This window comes from Spea bombifrons, chromosome 3 (genome assembly GCF_027358695.1).
Source record: "Spea bombifrons isolate aSpeBom1 chromosome 3, aSpeBom1.2.pri, whole genome shotgun sequence".
NCBI lineage: Eukaryota > Metazoa > Chordata > Amphibia > Anura > Pelobatidae > Spea > Spea bombifrons.
Genome location: NC_071089.1, coordinates 115,103,081 through 115,122,960, shown reverse-complemented (window position 1 = coordinate 115,122,960; position 19,880 = coordinate 115,103,081). Strand labels below are relative to the sequence as shown.

The following is a 19,880-nucleotide window of genomic DNA, read 5'->3' as shown; positions in this document are numbered from 1 at the left end:
CTGCGCTTTAATATGAATAAGAAGTTAGGAAAATGTAATATAATATACCATAATTGGTAATATTCTGTCTGACGGCTACCTGCAGAGCTTAGAGGTTGATTGCCTTTCATGGTGTGCTGTTTCTAAGTAACTTAATGTTCGACCTCCTCCATAAATAGCAATAACAAAAATGAATAGAATTTACTAGCCAAAATAAGTTACTGATTACCACTGAAAAGTACGCTCTTTTCTGGAGTTCTTATACCATTATTCCTTAACTGCTTAACAGCTCTCTGTGAAAGGTCATTGTCGAATTCTTTTGTAGCCAACAAAGATGCATGCTGGACGTGAGCATCGTTATCAAGGGTTTAAAAAGAGTTATAAAAGTATGCTGCTGATTTATTAGCTCGTTAAAAGGAGATCTATCATCATCATCATCAAGTGAATTTGCCTATATTCTGTATTTCTGATTTTGTCCCATTTTTGTGCAAATTAAGTGTAAAGCGGACTACTTTTTAGCTTCTTCCAGCTAAATATGAGAAATAATGGCAGAGTTGAAATGTGTAATGAGCTTCCTCTGTGGAAGGCTTTTTGAAAGCCTTAATCCCAGTTTGTATACTAAAAGCAAACGTGCATGCACAATATACCGACAGATCCAAGCTCCTGGGTCCAGTGCTCAAGGGGACGCCCCTGCCGGACATGCGGCTTAGTTTACCGACACTTGAATTTCCTTATTTTTATGAGACATAGTGGCAAGATAGCGAAGTTCGCTAATACTCAATGGAATTATTTGGTGCTTCAGGCGGGGGAGTTAACCGAAATCTACAAGAAACGTCAACACGGAACTGGTGGAGAAGGGATGGGCCTTTTTAAAAAAAATAAAAAAAAACCTTAAATATATTATTTTCTTACTAACTGATGGCCAAAGTCTAACGTGACAGAATGTATGATGTCACTTAGGCACTTGGCTTTGATGTCATTCACCTAATGTTCTTCAGGAGCTTGGTTTTTAATACTCTGGGACTGCGTGTCCTCCAGAGAAATGATAACGTGATCCCGTAATTTAAAAAGTGATTGTCGAGGTAAACCAGAACTCATATAATTTTATTATATTACTCAAAGGGATTATTAATGAGTGACGCTAGCGTGATTACTTTCTTTTTTTAATAATAGATTCAGCCAACTCCCCCCCCCCCCGCATCACCCTGGTCTTCTATGCTGATTAAAATTTTCTGATTATTCTGATTAGAATGTTCCAATAAACGGGAATATTTCATTAGTTTCCATAGTTATAACTTGTTAACCTTTGCCCTCCCATTTTCCTTTTATACATAAACCCCCAGTACCCCATAAGAGACTATCATTAAAATGAAGGCCACTAAGATTAAGAGATGGAGTATGTGGACTTAGCGCAGGTAGCCTGTGGTAGAGTGGTTATAAATCGGGAGGGCAATTAAGGATGTGTCTGCTGGAGTCTTTATTTGAAGCTGATTCCCTTAATTGGGCCAGCATAGAAAAAGATGTCAAGTTACAAAAGCTTTTGGGATCTGAGAGGTCTTCAGATGAAGAAGGCAGCAGAAGAAGGGACCTCTGAGGTCTCTGGAAGATTATGAAACTTGGCGTCGCTGTCTCTGTTGGTCCAATAAAAGGTACCAAGTTCGCCTAAAGACTCACTTGTCTCACATAGTTTAACCGTGACTCTAAAAAAAAAAAGAATAGTTTCCACCTCTCCCTTTCCCCAGTAGTTGCTGCCATAATACTAAGGAGAAAACATTCCACCCCCATCTCCGGTGGTTTGTTCCGTGAGCATGGAGTGCTTCCCCTGACATTTATTCACTACAGAAAAACACGTTTATTCACTAAAAGGAGAATTGTGTTTTCACTCCCTGATTCCACTATTCGATATGAAGGGCCAACCACCGCGAGCCTCTGCTGCCGGAAAAATTGGGCTGTCCCTGTATAATGTATAATGCCCTTCTTGCTGGAGAAACCTGCCGGTGTCGCCCCTTCCTAATGAATAGTGACATGAGCGTTAAAAACCACAACTCTCCTGCCACATACCCCCCCCAAAGAAAAGCAGATTCTTTTATATCACATTTGATCGAGACAAATATAAAAACGTGATATTCATGCCAAAAATGAGAAAATTCACAGTAGACTTTTATTAAAAGAAAACTAATAAAAATAACCATATTTGTTAACTTTTCCCCATGTAAAATCTCCTAAATAATAATAAAATAAATAAATAATACAGTTCACATGCGCCAGTCACTTGTTGGTGAGCATTAAAGCAAATAGGTAAATAGATAACGCAATACGGGTTAACCCTTTCTGTGACTGCTCACCGTAGCACTGATCACACAATCAAAAAATCATATGTCAAAAAGAATACATGTTCCATGTATGATCGACCACAATTTAATTTTTTTCAATTGTTTTTATGCCCCCCTTAGTTCTCAATCCAGAACATCGGTGTAAACAATTGTTTATTCTTGTGTCTCTATCTAATGCCACATATACATATGGTTTTATTTTTAAAAATACATTACAAATGCACATTAATTACAAGATTTCTTTGTTTTCAGTGTTCCTGTTGTAGGGTGTCGTATCGTAAATGTTTTAATCGAAGTACCTCGTTTACATTTTTATTGCGTCACCAATGAGCCGGAATTTCCCGTGTTTATTTTTAAGACGGAGGACATCTGGACGTTGTCTCTTCCCGTCCAGATCACCGACACCGCCGGATTCTCTGCCGAGTTCTCTTGCATGAAATGGATCCTCCAACCACAGCAACATTTCAGCTGCTTAACTTTCTGTCTGAATGTCTTGCTGAACATGTAATAAATAATAGGATTGAAGGCGGTGGAGGACTTGGCGAAGAGACAGGGCAGTAGAGTCACCACTGGCGGGATGTACTCGCTGGTGTAGAACATCGACCAAAAGCTCACCGCCGCGTAGGGTGTCCACGAGAAAAGAAAACCGAAACTCACCAGTACTGCCATCTAAAATAAAAAGAAAATAGGGTTTATGGCGGGATTCGCAGGGAAACCGGGCGAGGGTTACCGCTTTTTCGCTTACTTTGCCTGCACTGGGACTTTACCAGCAGATCGGGATGGGGTATAATGAGCTGGTAGATCCCTGGGACGTGGGAAAAAGAGATTTCTATGGTTTTACATATCATCTGTTCCTTAACAGGTCTAAAAATTGGGTAAATACAACCTCAGATCAACAGCGCATGACATATTACACCATGTCGTGATTTATTCAACAAAAATATAGGGTCGTTTTTATTATAATTGGAACTATGAGATATTTACAAGCGATTTGGACCCTTTTTTTTTTATGAGCAAAATGCAAACAAATTCCATTTTGAAAGCCTTTAAAGCTAAATGTATTATAAATATTCATGAGTTCTTAGAATTATGTATTGTAATGGCACCTATAAAAAAAAAAACATATAAACAAAACCTTAAGGGGTGACCCTGGGCAACAACGAGAAAGAGAATATGATAAAGAGAGTCATTAGATGATACGTTTTAAAATTATCTCGCACGTCCAGCATTATCGCTATAAAAAATTCAGCGCAAGGCAGCATATCCCTTCCAGGCCAACCTTGACTTAAATATGCAAATGATATGACAATTCTTGGAATTGGCAGGTTTTTGTGCTTTCTTCGGGCATCTGGGCATAATATTGTTTTCCTGATTGTTCTCGGTAGCCTTTGTCGCGATGTGCATGTGTGGGCTTTGTAGCCAGTGGCCCCGGGGTTCTGTATCGTCTATTTCACTCCACACATACAAGCGTACGTTAGAAAGGTCTCTTCTGATGCTGGACTGTCTGTACTTTTAAAGAAAAGAAATCATTTATTTTCTTTCTTTATTAAAATATTGAATCCTGGTTGTCAAAGGGCCACTTAAACCTTAATTAACAAGTTACACAATCATAATTTAACATAAACCCCCCAAAAAACCTGATGAGGCGCCCGATAGACAGCTGTCAACCCCTAGCACCAAAAGAATCTTAAACTATGGCTTGGCTACCTCTCTAGAATCCAACCTTGTACAAGTAAACCCTGGCCAGGTAGCCGAGATCTCTACTCCAGAGAGATCTTCATGCGAGATCTTCACTCCACCGAGATCTTCACTCCACCGAGATCTTCACTCGAGATCTTCACTCCACCGAGATCTTCACTCCACCGAGATCTTCACTCGAGAGCTTCACTCCACCGAGATCTTCACGCAAGATCTTCACTCCACCGAGATCTTCACTCGAGATCTTCACTCCACCGAGATCTTCACTCGAGAGCTTCACTCCACCGAGATCTTCACTCCACCGAGATCTTCACTCGAGATCTTCACTTAACATGACCTTCATCAAGTCATCCTCATCTAAGCATTCCCTAACCTTCTGTCACATTCTTACTCAACCTCCTATAACAGACTTTGAGCTCTCAAGGTCAGGGTCCTCTTCTCCTTCTGTCCTTCTGTGTTTTATGTCGCTGATGTTATTGTTAATGCTGTAGATTGTTATTGGTGACTTTGTATTCTTACCCTGGCCATATCTCCAGCCATTAAAACCAAAGTGGTCCATTTGAAATGTTGGGAGCATACCTGGGAACGTTATGGCTCCGGCTACCCGAATCCCCGCCTGTGGGATGTGTCAGGAATTCCCCCTGACGTCAGAGGGCGTTTCCGATGACATCACAGGACACACAGCTATTTAGGGTGGAAATGGCTGGTGAGTGGGGTGGGTCACAACGCCGCTCTCGCTGGAGTTTTCTGGTGGCGACCCAGAGACCTGGAGAAGCAGCGCTTCTACCTGGGTCTTTGGGTGAAACCCAGAGAGTTCCCAGGTATAATTGGGAGGGATGTACCAGTATTGGTAAATATTGGTACAAACTTACCAAATTCCTCACTTCTTTGATAGGTTACTCATTTTTTTAAATATTTTAGGTATAAATCTAGCATGTCTTTGGTGGGTAACTTTTATAGGAAAGTCTTTTTTGAGGTATATCAAGGTCATGAAAGCCTCTATAAAGTCTCTTGTTCCTTCACTCCCAAAATGTCCTTCTGTGGCCATTTAAAAATTTGGAAGATATCCTGAAAAGTTCATAAATTTATATCATTAGATTAAACAATAATAATATCTCACCAGAGTGATTTTTTTCTCCAATTTTGCAGCGTTGGGGATTTTGTCGTAGTTCTTTATTTCTTGATAAGCTTTATGGAGTTTCCACGCTATCTTGGCATAGCATGTGATGATGGTTATGGCCGGTGTGACAGTACACAAGGCGAACATGGACACAATGAAAGAAAATCCATTGGAAGTGTTCTGGAATTCATTCCACGCGATTGTGCAGGAAATGCCAAACGGTTCCGGACCATAATGCCCCCAGCCAAGCAAGGGTAACACTGCCCACAGCAAGGAATAAAGCCATATACACGTTATCACAATATACATTGCATTCTTTTTTATTCTGTTACCTGTAAAAAAAAATAGAGAAAAATTATTATATTTGCAGAATAACCATGAAACGTTTAAAAAAATTATGGAAAGATTTTCTAATTTTAGATTTAGAGTAAAATAATATATATATATATATAATAAAATATTATTATTATTATTATTATTATGTGCGGCTAGACGCAGGAAGGACATGGTCAGACCCTGGAGGGTAAGTGGTTAGTGGAGCGACCACCTGCCCATTTTGCCCAAAGCGCCACCTTACGTTGATCAGCTGCAGAGCATTGCGAGGTGGCCATGTGGAGATCAGAGGATCTCTCCAGATCCCTGGGTTGGTCGAGAAAGATCAGAGGATCTCTCCAACCATCCCATGATCCCCGCCGCCCATAAAAGCAGAATAGTGGGGCAGCTATGCAGGACAGCGAAAGAGTGCAGTACATTTGGGACTGCCCTATGAAAATGAGACACTTGGGAGTTTGATCTATTTGATATCAGAAATAGAAACCATCCAAAGTCTGTATTTATCTGGACATAAGCACCCCCCAAAGATGGCCGCCCCTAATGTCTCTTTCGACTCTAAGGGTGAAGGCCAAATGATATACAATCTCAGATTGTTGAGGGGTTGTCTCATTCATTCATTCATTCATTCATTCATTCATGGCTTAGCTCCTACAATAGTGATTTATGATGTGATTATGCAAAATGTGCTTGGAAACTTTGCCCTGGAGACAATGCCAGGCAACACTCAAGATCATTATTTTAATATGGCTTCTTCTTTACATGACTGTTCAAAAGTTTGGGGTCACTTAGAAATGTCCATGCTTTTGAAAGAAACACATTTTCCTCATTAAAACGACATGAAATGTTTCAGAAATACAGCACAGATGGGGCTAATGTTGTAAATGACTATTGTAGCTGGAAACGGCTGATTTTTAATGGAATCTCTTCTTAGTCGTACAGAGGCCCTTTATCACTCCCATCACTCCTTTATCACTCCCATCACTCCTGTGTTCCAATGGCACATTGTGTTAGCTGATCCAAGTTTAAGCTTAAAAGGCTGATTAGTCGTTGGAAAGCCAGAAATTTCCTTGTTTTCCATGAATCCAGCTGAGTGACCCCAAACTTTTGAACGAAAGCGTGTGTCACATACAAGACACTGAAAGGTCACACATAACAGTTTATTATAACCGTGTTAAAATACATGGTGCTAAGTACATCTTCTGTGTTATATTCATTGTTACAATCATCTCTGAGGGACAGTTTCTCTTTTTATTACGCTAATTAAGCCATTTTGTTGAAATCTGATGATTAGAGGCGGCAAGGTCTCTGTTAATTTGAACGTATAAATATAACAGACATAATTACAAAGAATGACAATAATAACCCCTCCGGGGCATGATAATAACGGACGCATTTAGCGCTGGTACGATATTAACAAGTCATTAGTAATCTTTTCCAGTGCCTGTTTGTGGCAAATACGGCCTGATGTGAATGAAAACGTAACGTTCAATGAATGCTCTTTAGGTTCAGTACAGTTCAGTTCTGTGGTGACTGCACCATATTCATTCATGTATAGGCAAAAGGTGATAATTGCTGACCTTATTTGGCATGCGCCTACCCAGAATCCCTTGTGGTTGTGGCAGCACCAGGAGATTTCTGAGGGAAAAACAAGCCTTCTGGCTTGTCTGTAGATGAGTGTTTAATAATGCTTCTACTACCCTATATATATATATATATATATATATATATATACTATTCACTCCTATACAACATCTCCAATCTTTGTGCAAATAATCGTCCGTATAATGCTAGTCACCCATGACTGTATGTCGGCATCATTGGGCAGAAATCCCAGTGTCTTATTATTACTTATTGTTTTATGAAGCGCCATCGTATTCTGTAGCGCAGTACAATGGGTGTGTCTTCCCATTTATTACTACACCATCTTCATGAGTGGTGATCTGGCTAGTGCACCTCTTCCCGAGTTTTGTCTAAAGGCTGTCCTGTACAGCAGGCAATTACTTTCAAGGGATCCATGTATAAAGTGGATATATAATAATAATAATAATAATAATATAGAGGCGAAAGGTGATGATTGTCAACCTTATTTGCATGCGCCTACCCAGAATCCCTTGTGGTTGCGGCAGCACCATGAGATTTCTGAGGGAAAAACAAGTCTTCTGGCTTGTCTGGTGTCTGTAGATGAGTGTTTAATAATACTTCTACTACCCCATTTATTATTATAGACAGCCAATGACCCAAGTCTGAATGCTATGAAACCCCAACGCATGGTGTGATGCCAAGCTTGACTCCTGGTTGCCTTTACTTACGGTTGCATATGGGCGAGCTGGTCACTAGGTACCGAATCACAGCCATCGCCGTCAGGGTCATCATACTGGAGACTCCGAAGAGAAAGCCCATCAGGGCATAATAAAGGCAGGACGTATCTCCACCCAGCCACGCGTGGTTCCAGGCGGAAGCTATAGCCAGAGGGTACATGCTGATAGCCATGCCGAGGTCTGTCACTGCCAAGTTTATAGACAGGAGGTCGGGGGGCTTCAGGTGAGAGGAACATTTCACTGCGGTGATCAATACGGCTAAATTGCCCCCTATAGTCAAAATAGCTGTAAAATAAAATTACGGATTAACGCTAATACATCTCATCGTATACATTCACATTGAAGAACATCAGTATAAACTATGTATGTATATGTATATATATATATACTGTATATGAGGGTTAAAGTACAGCTCTCCAGGTGTTTCTTGAACTACAACTCCCATGATCCTCAAAAGAAAAGCGGTCACTTGGTTACCTGGATTTTTTTATTTCCAGGGTAATTGGATTCCCAGACATTTTTTCTCAAGTTTTTCTCTTTTTTTTCACAGTTACATTCACAAAACACTTGATACATGTATTCCTATTATTATTTATTACTTTTTTTTGCTATTTTTAGTTGTCACGCAAAAAAATAAGTGAAAAGTCTCTAGATCTTTTACATAAGGGGATCACAGCAACAATAATTAGAACATACCAGCAAATTACATGAATTCATTTTTCTTTCACCTGAACGCCCTACCCGTCTATTTACAAGAAAAATAAATTCCAGTAAAACAATGCCATTTTATGTTGGTCTTTAATTAGTTTTGTTACTAAGATACACACGAGCAATGTAACTTCACACCACTAATTATCTCTAATTAATTAAACCATAAAATGCTTCATATTGCTTTTTTTGCAGTTTCCATACATAACCGATGCAAAAACATTTGTCTCATTCCATTCTGATTGTCAACGGGGGTCCCACTGGGTTCCTTTTAGGGACGGTTTTACAAGAGTAACATTTAGAGGACATTGCTTGGTTTCCCAGATAAAAACACCTCAATATAGGCATAGGCCAGGTGGGCCACTGGCCAACAGCGCCACACACTCACTCAACCTGCCTCTCCAGCGCTTACTAGGTGAGCATACCCAGACGTTGTCCACATTTACATGTATTTCAAGTGCCAGGGCCACCTCGCCATTGCCAGTCCAGCCCTGCCTCAACTCTCCCAGGGGAGTCGTGGCCCAATGATACCACGCCATATAAAAAAGAGGATGAGATACTCACCAAGAACGGACAGACGCTCCATTGCATGTCCTACAGTGCGTCCTCAAATTTAGCTCTTTTGTGTCATTACAGGAGAAAAATCTCCATCTACATATCAGTCTGATCCCACCCAAAAGGGCAGCCCAGAACCAAATGTGAAGCAGATTTACTCCGCACAAGGGAACCAGCAACCCCAGACGTACATTCAGCCTTCATTGGCCTCGTTGGTGGGGTACAGTTGGTATTTCTCTAGACACAGGAGAGGAAGGAGGACCACGTCTGGACTCACCTTTACACTTTGGGTAAACCCCAAGAGATCCCTGAAGGGTAAAATGCCATCCAAAAAGAACACGAGATGCTCACCAAAAACAGACAGCTGCTTTATAGCCTGTCCTACAGTGCCTTCCCCGCTTGTGAGCATCTCAAATTAGAGAACTGAAATGGGAGATGCTCCTAAGTGGGGACCCACCGTAGGACAGGTCATGAAGACAAGACAGAGCTAATGAGTAGGCATATTCTAAAAATGATGAGGCATGTCGTGTTTCCACTCCACAACCTGTATTTTGGCCCAATGTCTTTGTGGCCAATTACATTATGTATGTCATAATGTTTCTTGTCATGGTTCAGAAAGTAGGGTTGGCACCAACATTGCTCATGGTGGACATTTACTGGCGTCTGGGGTGGAGAATTTAATGATGTTCCACGGACCTTTACAAATCTTGCCATGGACACTGGTGTCCTGGTATGGACACCTCGCCTATCCCTGGTCATGTACAAGCATGAACTTCATAGTCATCAACGTTCCCTTGGGAGGTTTCGAGAAAAGTGGAAAAGTTACAAACTGTCACTTAGGGGGAAAAGTTAATTTGTTGTCCAGTTCTCCATTTTCTGAAGCACATTTTCCCTCCATTCATACACCATTCATACACCAACATACACCATCCATTCATTCATACACCAGTAAGAGGTTAACCACTCGGCCACAATTATGGTCAAATTATTGGCCAGTTGTGTAAGAACATACAAAAAAATAATCTTCCATCAAATAAATACTTATGGGACTGTGTTTGATCTCTTGAGTCCTTCTGCGGCAAAAGATGTTGAAAATGCACTGTTTTATCGCTTTTGACAACATACGCTGTATTATTAATGAGCAAAAGTGAAAAAAAATCATTTTGCTTTGCAATAATTCAACAGTATGGAAAAATAAAGTAAATAAAATATCAAGACTAGGGGGTCTATAAAAATATTTACAGCTGGGGCAAAAGCAATGTCTGGTTGCTTCAGGGACTTTCTGCCACTTTGTAATGATGTCATAGACCACTGGCCAAAGTTATCGCTATTTTTGATCAGAAAAGCAACAAAGAAACCAGCAAACAAACAAAATCTCAAAAAAAAGATAAGGATCCAGTCTGGGTGTAAATGCTGCCTAAGATATTGTTATTCTAGGCACCCTGGTGGCTGTATGTGGAACTGCAGATAAACACCCAAAAAGCTTCAGAAAGCTGTCCATGTATTTATCTGAATTTATTATTTTATACAGGTATTAAAATCAGAGAATATCTTACTTGCAGTGTTCATGGAAACTCAAAGTACATGAAAGACGATTATTTTGCATCCTAATTTTGTTACATTTGATTGTGGACGATAAGCAGATAGATCGATAAACAGTACGGAACACAATATATCGGGACATTAAATTATCCAGATTCTTTTTTTAAGTTTTTTTTTCTAGCTCAAAGTAACTAATTGACTTAAAATGTTGCTCTTAAAACCCTTATGGGATTAACTCCTCGGATTAAGAACTCTAATAATAATAATATAATAATATATTATTATATAACTATAATAATAATAATAGTGTATCAGATTTGGAATGCAAAATATTAAATTAGTAACTTAAACAGCACAGGCGCACATTGATGAATTCTAACAAATGCTGTGAATACTTTCGTGTATTATTATTATTATTTTATTTGTTTTATATAGCTCCATCATATTCCGTAGCGCTGTACAACGGGTAGACAGGACAGTACATAACAGAAACAACTAAGTACAATAGCCAAAGAAAGGTAACAAAGAGATTTGCTCACCTATTATCAGCAAAAATATCCCAGCAGCGTAATCCACAAGAGGATGTAGTTTGGAAACATACTGTTCCATTATCCAAAAAATGTAATTATTATTTTTTTAAGCCATGAAGATGAGAAGGAAAACAAAAAAAAGGGAATATTTTCTCTTCTGTTCTGTTGGTTGTAATCAGGGGTATGAAGAGGAACGTAAAGAACAGTCGGGCAGGAGGGGATGCTGTATACGTACGAGAAGAGCGAGGCAGGGTGATTGGAAAGTCCTTCAGACTCTATATAAAGCGAAACCCCGGAGAGAGACGAGGAGGAGGAGGAGGAGGAGGGGTATTCCACGAGATAGGGGGGTCATTTTATAGACAAGTCCAAGAAAAATGTTTTCTGGCTGATAGATAATACAAAGCGGAGGGGATTGTTCAGCCGCCGCAGGGAGAAGATTAAACTAAGGAGAAAAGTGATCCATGGCATTAAGCCTTAGGGGTTGGTATAGCATTGATCCGTGCATGCGCTGGGAAGAAAAAGAGCCAGTTTGGTAAAGATGATACCAGAAAAGTGAATAGTAGTAGACTGCATAGAAAACATATAATGTGATAACAGATCAGAAGCATTCAGCCCATTTAGTCTGCCTGTTTTCCTTATGTAAAGACTCAAACCTTAATCAGTCCTTGGTCTCTAAGGCAGCCATATGCTTATCCGCTAACACTTCTGCCGGGATGCTGTTCCACTGATCTACCACCATCTCAGGTTGTGTGTACGGTGTCATATTTACCAAATTTGCCCTTTTGGGGCTGATGAGATAACCGCACGTCTCAAACAAGAAATTAATATGACAGCAACGATGTAAGATGAATTAAAGTTCCAGAGTTACCCTTAACGATAAGATATTTACGAAAATCAAATTTACCTAAATAGAGTTTTTATTTCTTAAATTATTTCTTAAGTTATTGCCCCCCCACCCCAGGTACATAGTCAAGATAAGTTTTGGGGACCCAGAGCAAGGATATTTAGGGGATGCCCCTATAGTATAAATCATTAAAAGAATATCTAGATTATAGTAAACAAAAAAAAACGTAATGCTTCCTGTAAAATCCCGGGTATAATACGCACCCTCTGCCAGAAAACTGGGGGGAGATTGTCCTATTGGGTAATTAGGCTCCCTAGTGTCACAACTGCCCCATTTATACTATAGGGATATGCAGAGACAGACATCGCATCATGCATCGCATAATTTCCTGTACTGAGAGTGCTGGGATATGATGTCATATCTTGGCTCTCAGAATGGGTGGTAGGTGGTGTGGGAGCTGCCATGCGACAGGACTAGGGCAGAACCCGACATAAATACACCACTTTGCTCGGGACCGTTTGGGGGTATGACCTGATATTCTGCTTTGGGGCTATTGGCCTGCACTTTGGGGATCACCCATTGCATCAGTTAATAGTGACATCACAGAAATAAAGGGAAAAGGTTAATGTATCGGGGTAACGCTGAATTGGTTTTCAATATTTCATCCTATTTCAGCTCTAATCATCACTACATTAGCGCCCCTGGAGAGAAATTATCTAATAAGTATCAGTATAGAGGGGTTGGGGCCACTTGTGTACAGGTCGGTGGTGCATTTTATTGGCAGAAGATACATTTTTGTAACTAAAGGATGCAAAATAACCCAATTTGTATGTTTTTATATTAGATATATGAGAGGCCGTCAGTGATAGTATGGATGTGTATAAGTAAATGTGTCTCTTTTTAAGTGTTTGTATAATTTCGTTGTCTATACGTTAATGCGTGCCTTGTCCCTATTTTTCCGTTCCCAGGGGCACCCGAGTTCCATAGATATCACCTTCCATGGGGTAAAATAGTACATTTAGATCTAAATATCTCCAAAACAATTACACCAGTGGACAATCAGAAAAACACACGCTATAGGCAGCTTTCATAAATGGATTGAGCTGTGCTTAGTGCTGTGATGCAGTTGATTTCCCTGTGAATATTGTGTATTTCAGAATTTTTTTATACTACACACATATCTTATATAAAATACGGTATATAAAATATTTACATAATTACATAAGTGTGAACCCCCTTTCCTGCCAGTAGGGGCAGCAGAGTGCTGTTTTCTATATTACAACAATGCAGCCAAATTTCCTAAGGCTAGAAAAGGTGTAAAAAAAAATGTAAAGTTCCAGAACACTTTAAAATAACCTATGGGTTATTTTTTAAGAAGTGAGAATTTTTTACACTGTCCCCTCAAATTTTGAAAAACTTACAAGCAGCTTTCTCAGGGTGACTAGATCTTTCTGGCTCTGTCTCCCTGCAGCCCCCGCTTGCAGGATGTTCCGTCCCAGGATGGTCCCTCTGACTTTGCCATTGGTCCCTCTGACGTCGCTGTTGGACGGGAAGTGGCAGGAGAGCGGGGCTGCCCCAACTCCGCTCCCTCAATCCGGAGTTTCCCCATAGTGTCCCGGAGAACCTGAGAAGTGGCGCTTCACCCAGAGTCTCCAGGTGAAGCCTGGAAAGTTCCCAGATATGGTGATGAATCTACCTTTGGGGGTTGCCCTAGGCCCGACCCCTCTACAGTTTCCAACCGAAATCCTTAATCTGTGCTTATTCGGTGCCCTGTATCAGCTGGATGGCTGATATGCACCATGACATCATCGCCACACAGATACAGGAAATGAGGCGTATCTCTGTACCTCATTTTCCAAAAAAAAAAAATCTAAAGGGAATTAAAAATAACTGTCAGGAAAGGCATATATAGTTTAAGAATCTATATACTTATATTATAATTTATGGATTTATATTTATTTAGTTTTATAATTTATAACTTATAGATTTATATTATAATATATAATTATATAATGTCATTCTTTTGGTCACCACGACCCAGAAAATATTACACAGCCTTAATTAGCACTCCTGTTAGGATTTATGTTTATTCCCCTTGTGTACAATCCCGTCTGTCCCCGTACCTTTCAGGAAAGATTTGTTTTCCAATATTAATACAAAAGCCAATAACATTGAAACTATGCAAATTATTTTGGATGGGGGAAGTTTAGAACACAACATGAGATTCAGATGCTTCGCATTATATTGTTACTTAATTCCAGTATTTTATTGGGCAGAAACGTACCCTTTTTTGGTTAAAACGAGAAACGCCGATATTAGAACAAACACAGGGAGAAGCTAAACGCAACAGGAGGATAGTCCAAAGCAGATGTTATTTTTAATGTACAGATTCTGTTGCGAAATCAGTCGACTTTTTGCCATCATTCCATAAGGCCACGCACAAGGAGACGGCTAGAAGTTGAACTCATGGAGGCTAAAGACCCTCTGAGCCAGCTCAAAATCAATTCAAGCCAATTAACATGGGGATATACACAATGTTAACGAGACTAATGAGGAGAAGGGCCTTTTCATCTCTATTGTAGGATATTCGCTAAAAATCCATTAAAGGGTTGAGTGACAGACCTTGGTATTCAATTCACAATCGCCCCCCATTAAATTGTCAAAGAAAAAATATCTAAATAATTCATAAAAATAGGTTTGGGGTCCTGATTACAGTGGGGGTACCTGCTGGAGGCTCTTTTCTTCTCACACACCGGGTCGCATTCCTCAGGGCAGGGCAGTAGGGGAAATAACGCATCCTAACAAACAATTTAAAGGGCCTAAGAGGGCCACTTTTGTTTTAGGGGTATGGTTAGAGGTGAGGAATCAGCAAGACTTTTTATCTCTTGAGATCTGTTTTTGTAACCAGACAAATATTTTTTTTTTAAAACAAAGAACTTTTGATCACATTCAGTATCACTGATGTCATTTTTAAGGGAGGTATTAATACAATAAATTGGTGGGGTGTTTTACAATGTCATTGACTATATATCAGCACCTACCATGTATGTGATACAGTATGTGGTATCAGGGCCACCATCAGAAATCTTGGGGCCCAGTACAAGCCTCCATGCCTGTCCCAAAACTCAGCCCCATGTCCATCCTGCCCCATGTCCATCCCATTGTCCTGCTCATTGCTCCACTCATGTTCCACCCATCTCCTCACCTTATGGTCCTCACCAGAAGCACACCTTATGAGAGCAAGGGCGAGCCTAGGGTTAGTGGCTCCTGGGTGCAGTATTTCTTCAGTTACCCCTGTAACTAATATGCATCCATACTAACTTGCACACTCACTCTAACACCCACTCACTCTAACAATATACACTAACACACACACATTCTTTCTCCTGCTCCTCCTATTCCCCTCCCAGGCGCCACTACCTCTGGTAATGCAAAGGGTGCAACTTGCAATAAATAATCAATAAGTTGTATCAAAAGCTAACAAGGACAAGGAACATATTCCGCAGACACGCTCATTATTTGGATGGAGACAAACATCCCGGCAGCGCCAGTGCAACGGTTTCCAGCTGGCTGTCCAAAATGATTCATTCTGACTTATTCTGTCTGCTGCGAATTGGAACGTTAAAACGATAAAACATGCCTGACCGTGGACGCCAAGTCAGTGTAATTTTCAGTATAATACAAATGACTTAGTAAAGAAATCTGTTCATTGTTTGAATCCCGTTAATTAGAGAAATGAATTCATTGGTGTGGAGAGAAATTGCCTGGTTTCCCACTTTTTAGAAGGCAAGCGGCCGGAGCTAAATGTAATGGTAATAAGCCCATTGCTAGGGCCGGCCCAAGACAAAATGCCGCCTGGGGCGAAGTTTAAAATGCTCCCCCCCATCATTATCTACCCTTCCTCTCCCTGCCGCCCCCCTATTATCTACCCTTCCCCCCCCCGTACTTACCTTTCAGCAGTCCTGCGGTGAGTCTCCCTGCTCGGTCTCGGTGCCGGCTTGTAATGCTGAGCGCCGGAAATGACGTCATCTTCCGGCGCTCAACATTACAAGCCGGCACCGAGACCGAGCTAGAGGGCTCGCAGAGGAGAGAGAGAGGGGCACCGAGCGGGTACTGACATTTCTGCTCCATTGTCGGGCCGGCCCTGCCCATTGCATTGTTTTTACTGCGAATGGGGGTGTTTTATAATGGAGTATTTTTCCAACATGAGTGTGTTTTTTTTGCCTATTCACTCCCATCTTCCTCATTTGGAGTCTGTTTATGGCTCCAAAAAGCTCGCTTCTTCTCCTTCAGTATATTTCCTACGTCTGCGGAGACCACCGTGGTTTCCTTTTTTTTCCCCCTTTCCTTTAAATAGTCCCATATCTCCTGAACTTCATCTAAAGATATCCAAACCATCAAAAATTCACCTATAGATCTTGGTGTTAGTGTGAGTCAATGCATTCTGAGATGTTTTAAATTACACTAAATGTAACACTAAATGTAAGTTTCTGAAAGGGATTATATGTAACTAATTTACGTGTAACTCTATATATTTACAATACCACTTTAATATTTCATTCACTGGGAAATAAAGCCACGTATGAAAGGATCCGTCCTTTATGCTTTATGGCAATGATAAATTAGTCATTCTATTATTTCCCACAGGCAGTATGATAAGGAGTCGGGGGGTTTAGTAGAGAACTAAATACAAATGGCTGATATACAGTTGTCTGAAACCATTAAATTATGAAAAAAATAGAACTGTTTTTTTTTCTTCTTCTTCGTCTTCTTCTTAAAGGAAAAAGCACATATTTTTGAAAGCGTATTTTTAATCGGATAATCTGATAGGAATGGAACATTTGGTGGGACGTCCCCCTTCAGTGTCGCAATATTGCAGACCTGACCCTACCTGCACTTAAATAAATGCGTTATCTGGAAATGTCGGATGAAGGGAAATAAAGTGCTCTTCTATGAGGACGGCTTTGTATAGAGTATGTCCTCGCGGACATCACGGTGGCACATATTAGTGAACTGCATGTAACTGCTACCTTTGCTTTGTAATTTAGCAGCTGTGAAATGAGCTGACCCCGAGGCTCTTCAAATAATAACCCTAATAGTCCATCACAAAGATCTATTGTAGAGACTCAGTAATGGTGTCAACAGAGCCTTTTATTGGGCCAAGATAGAAATAGGAACTTCAGAGTCCTCTTATTTAGATTATCTGTTTCCATTCATGATCTGGTAATTGGAGAACATTTGGTGCCAACACATCTATCAGTAACCCAGGAAGCCTTGTTTTGGAAAGGTGGGGCTATATTTTATATATATATTATATATAAACACAGAAACAAGGGGCAGATCTAGAGCCTGACCACTGGAGGGCCACTCACACTAACACACTCCCAGTCACACACATATACGGACACTCGCACTAACACACACATCCAGACATGCACACAGACTCAGCACTAACCTACACACCCAGATACACACATACGAACACAACTATATATTCAACACTAACACATACCCAGACATCGAGACTAACACACACATACACTAACATATCCAAAAACACATTTTCACACACTAACCTACTCACACAAGCATACACATACTAACATACACAAGCATACACATGCTAACATACCTGAACAAAGACATGTTCTAATAAAAGACGCTCAAATAACCTCAAACACACTAAAATACCCAAAGACACATGTTGATGAAATAACATACACAGGCACACACTAACATACCCAAATACACACTTTAGCTAAAATACCCAGACACAGACGCTAACATATCCGAAGACACATTTTCACGTGCTAAAATACCAAGACATACATACTATCATACCCAAAAGACACACGTTCACACACTAACATACCTAGTCACACACCCTTTCACTAAAATACCTAGTTACACACGCTAACATATCCAAAGACACACGATCGCACACTAACATACCCAGACAAACACACACTAACATACACACACACTTTCACTAAAATACCTAGACGCACACGCTTACATACCGGAAGACACATGTTCACAACTGAAATACCCCCCACACACACTAACATACCTAGACACCCACTGTGGGATGGCCATGGGTTACAATGTGGCTCTAGTGTGGCCTCTTTATATGCCAATTTGTTTATGCTGGTCTTTGAAGATCAGTGGATCTATTCTCACCCGCTTTTTGTGATGGCTCATCATTGGTGGCGATACATCGACGACATTTTGGGATTGTGCCCGGGCCTGATGGAACCCTTTTTTTATTTGATTGAATCTTAGAATTTTGGCTTATCAACAGTTACATTCAGAAATGTTATTCTTTTGAGTGTTATTTTGTGCTGCCTAGAAGCCAATTTGGGTGTATGCCATCAAGAGAGTTAAGAAAGATGGAGTCAGTTGGTAAGTCCAACCTTCATGCAATTTTTCATTTCTTTCCCAAGCAGGAGATTGCTTTAGAATCCTACTAATAGTTATATTTTTTTGTTATGTAGTAAAATTCAATTTACAATGATCCAGTTTCTTGATATAACGTAGCCAATGGCCCTGACCCTGAAGAGGGCATTCAGGATCCAAGAGAGACGCTGAGATGCGGGAATTCTCAGGACCGGAACATTCTGACACATCCCCGTCTCTATGATCCACATTCCTTTATCCTTTTCAATTGTACAGAAAATGCAATACAAACGAAAAAAACAACATTCAAGACTAGGGGACATAGAACATAACGTTACCATGACAAAGACAACTGAGGTAAAGCGAAGAAGGTGGCTTAGGACACAGAAGACCTCATCAATATGTTCCATTCATACCTACATATTGTTTGTATCTAAGGAATTATTATTATCATTTTTACTTTGATCCTTCTTTATGAAAGGAGCCAATGTACCTATAGATAATAATAATAATATTAATAATGTTTTTACTTTAAGATAAGAATTCCATAAACCACTTCTTCTATAAGCTAACATCTATATAATTAAAGCTATAATAAGCTAAATGATATAAGATTATCAACACTTCAGTTTTACTAAGGGTTCTTGAAATAGAAGATACCCATCCCACTCACTGCATATTAAATTTAATGATAGGGATGCAGAGCATTTGGCTTCATTATCTTAGAAGGACTTTAATGATCCTTTTGGCTATTACGAGCGGTCCGGAATCAAGAGGGTATACAATCAAGAGGGAAAGGGCGACGTACATAGAATATGGGTGCTGTTTCTTCTTCCATTCTGGAACAATGTAATTCAGAATTAAAGCTCTGAAGTATTAATGGGTTGAAGAAAAAAGGGACTATTAAACATGGTTGGGGCAAAACTGATAGGAATGGATGGCATGATGATAGGACAGATGATGGGAAACTGGGACATTCTGGGGGGATAACGAGGGGTCCCTGGCACCTTCAGGTGTTGGGCATCTAACGGTCATATAACGCTGTCTGCATAGGGGTGACATCTTGGAAAAACAGGAAATGTTACATAGATGACAATCTTGGAAAAGAAGGAAACTGTTTTGAAAAAAGTGATGTCATTACCCATTGTGCAGCGCCGTGGAATATGATGGCGTTATATGAATCAATAAATAACACTGATTAGTGCTATTATTTATCCTTCTGTCCTGTTTGATCAGGAGTAGCAATAACTTATTTAACATTTATTTACTTGTATATGAATCCAGGATAATAAAATATTCATTTCACATGCATTTAGATTGCATTGACTTATGTTGAAGGGAATGAATGGTGAAGAGGAGGTGAGAGAATGTCAGAGCGATGCCTTGTTGTATCGCTGGCCCGGCAATGACACAAAACACGGCTATCGTAATGGAGTTTTGATGTTTTTACAATAAATATTTTCATTTGGAGAGAGCGTGTCGGACAATTCTTTTTCACATTCTCTTGAGGGGTTTTGTAGGTCA

The 19,880-nt window shown here is 40.1% G+C and overlaps 1 protein-coding gene across 1 annotated transcript; it reads right to left on the bottom strand.

Annotated features, from left to right (window-relative positions):
• Nucleotides 1-2,452: 2,452 nt before the first annotated feature.
• Nucleotides 2,453-11,280, bottom strand: LOC128483751 (opsin-5-like). The gene is made up of 4 exons (XM_053460030.1): nt 11,126-11,280; nt 7,773-8,066; nt 5,131-5,462; nt 2,453-2,981 (listed from the first exon to the last, which is right to left on the bottom strand). The coding sequence occupies exons 1-4, from the start codon at nt 11,193-11,195 to the stop codon at nt 2,625-2,627; spliced, it is 1,053 nt and encodes a 350-aa protein (XP_053316005.1). The 5' UTR covers nt 11,196-11,280; the 3' UTR covers nt 2,453-2,624.
• Between the last annotated feature and the right edge of the window lie 8,600 nt (nt 11,281-19,880).

Coding starts and splice junctions, on each gene's coding strand:
- LOC128483751 (XM_053460030.1), bottom strand. CDS start 11,195: ATGGAACAGTATGTTTCCAAACTACATCCTCTTGTGGATTACGCTGCT. Junction 8,067..11,125: donor GATATTTTTGCTGATAATAG/GTGAGCAAATCT, acceptor TTTATTTTACAG/CTATTTTGACTATAGGGGGC. Junction 2,982..5,130: donor TGGAGAAAAAAATCACTCTG/GTGAGATATTAT, acceptor TTTTTATTTTAG/ATGGCAGTACTGGTGAGTTT.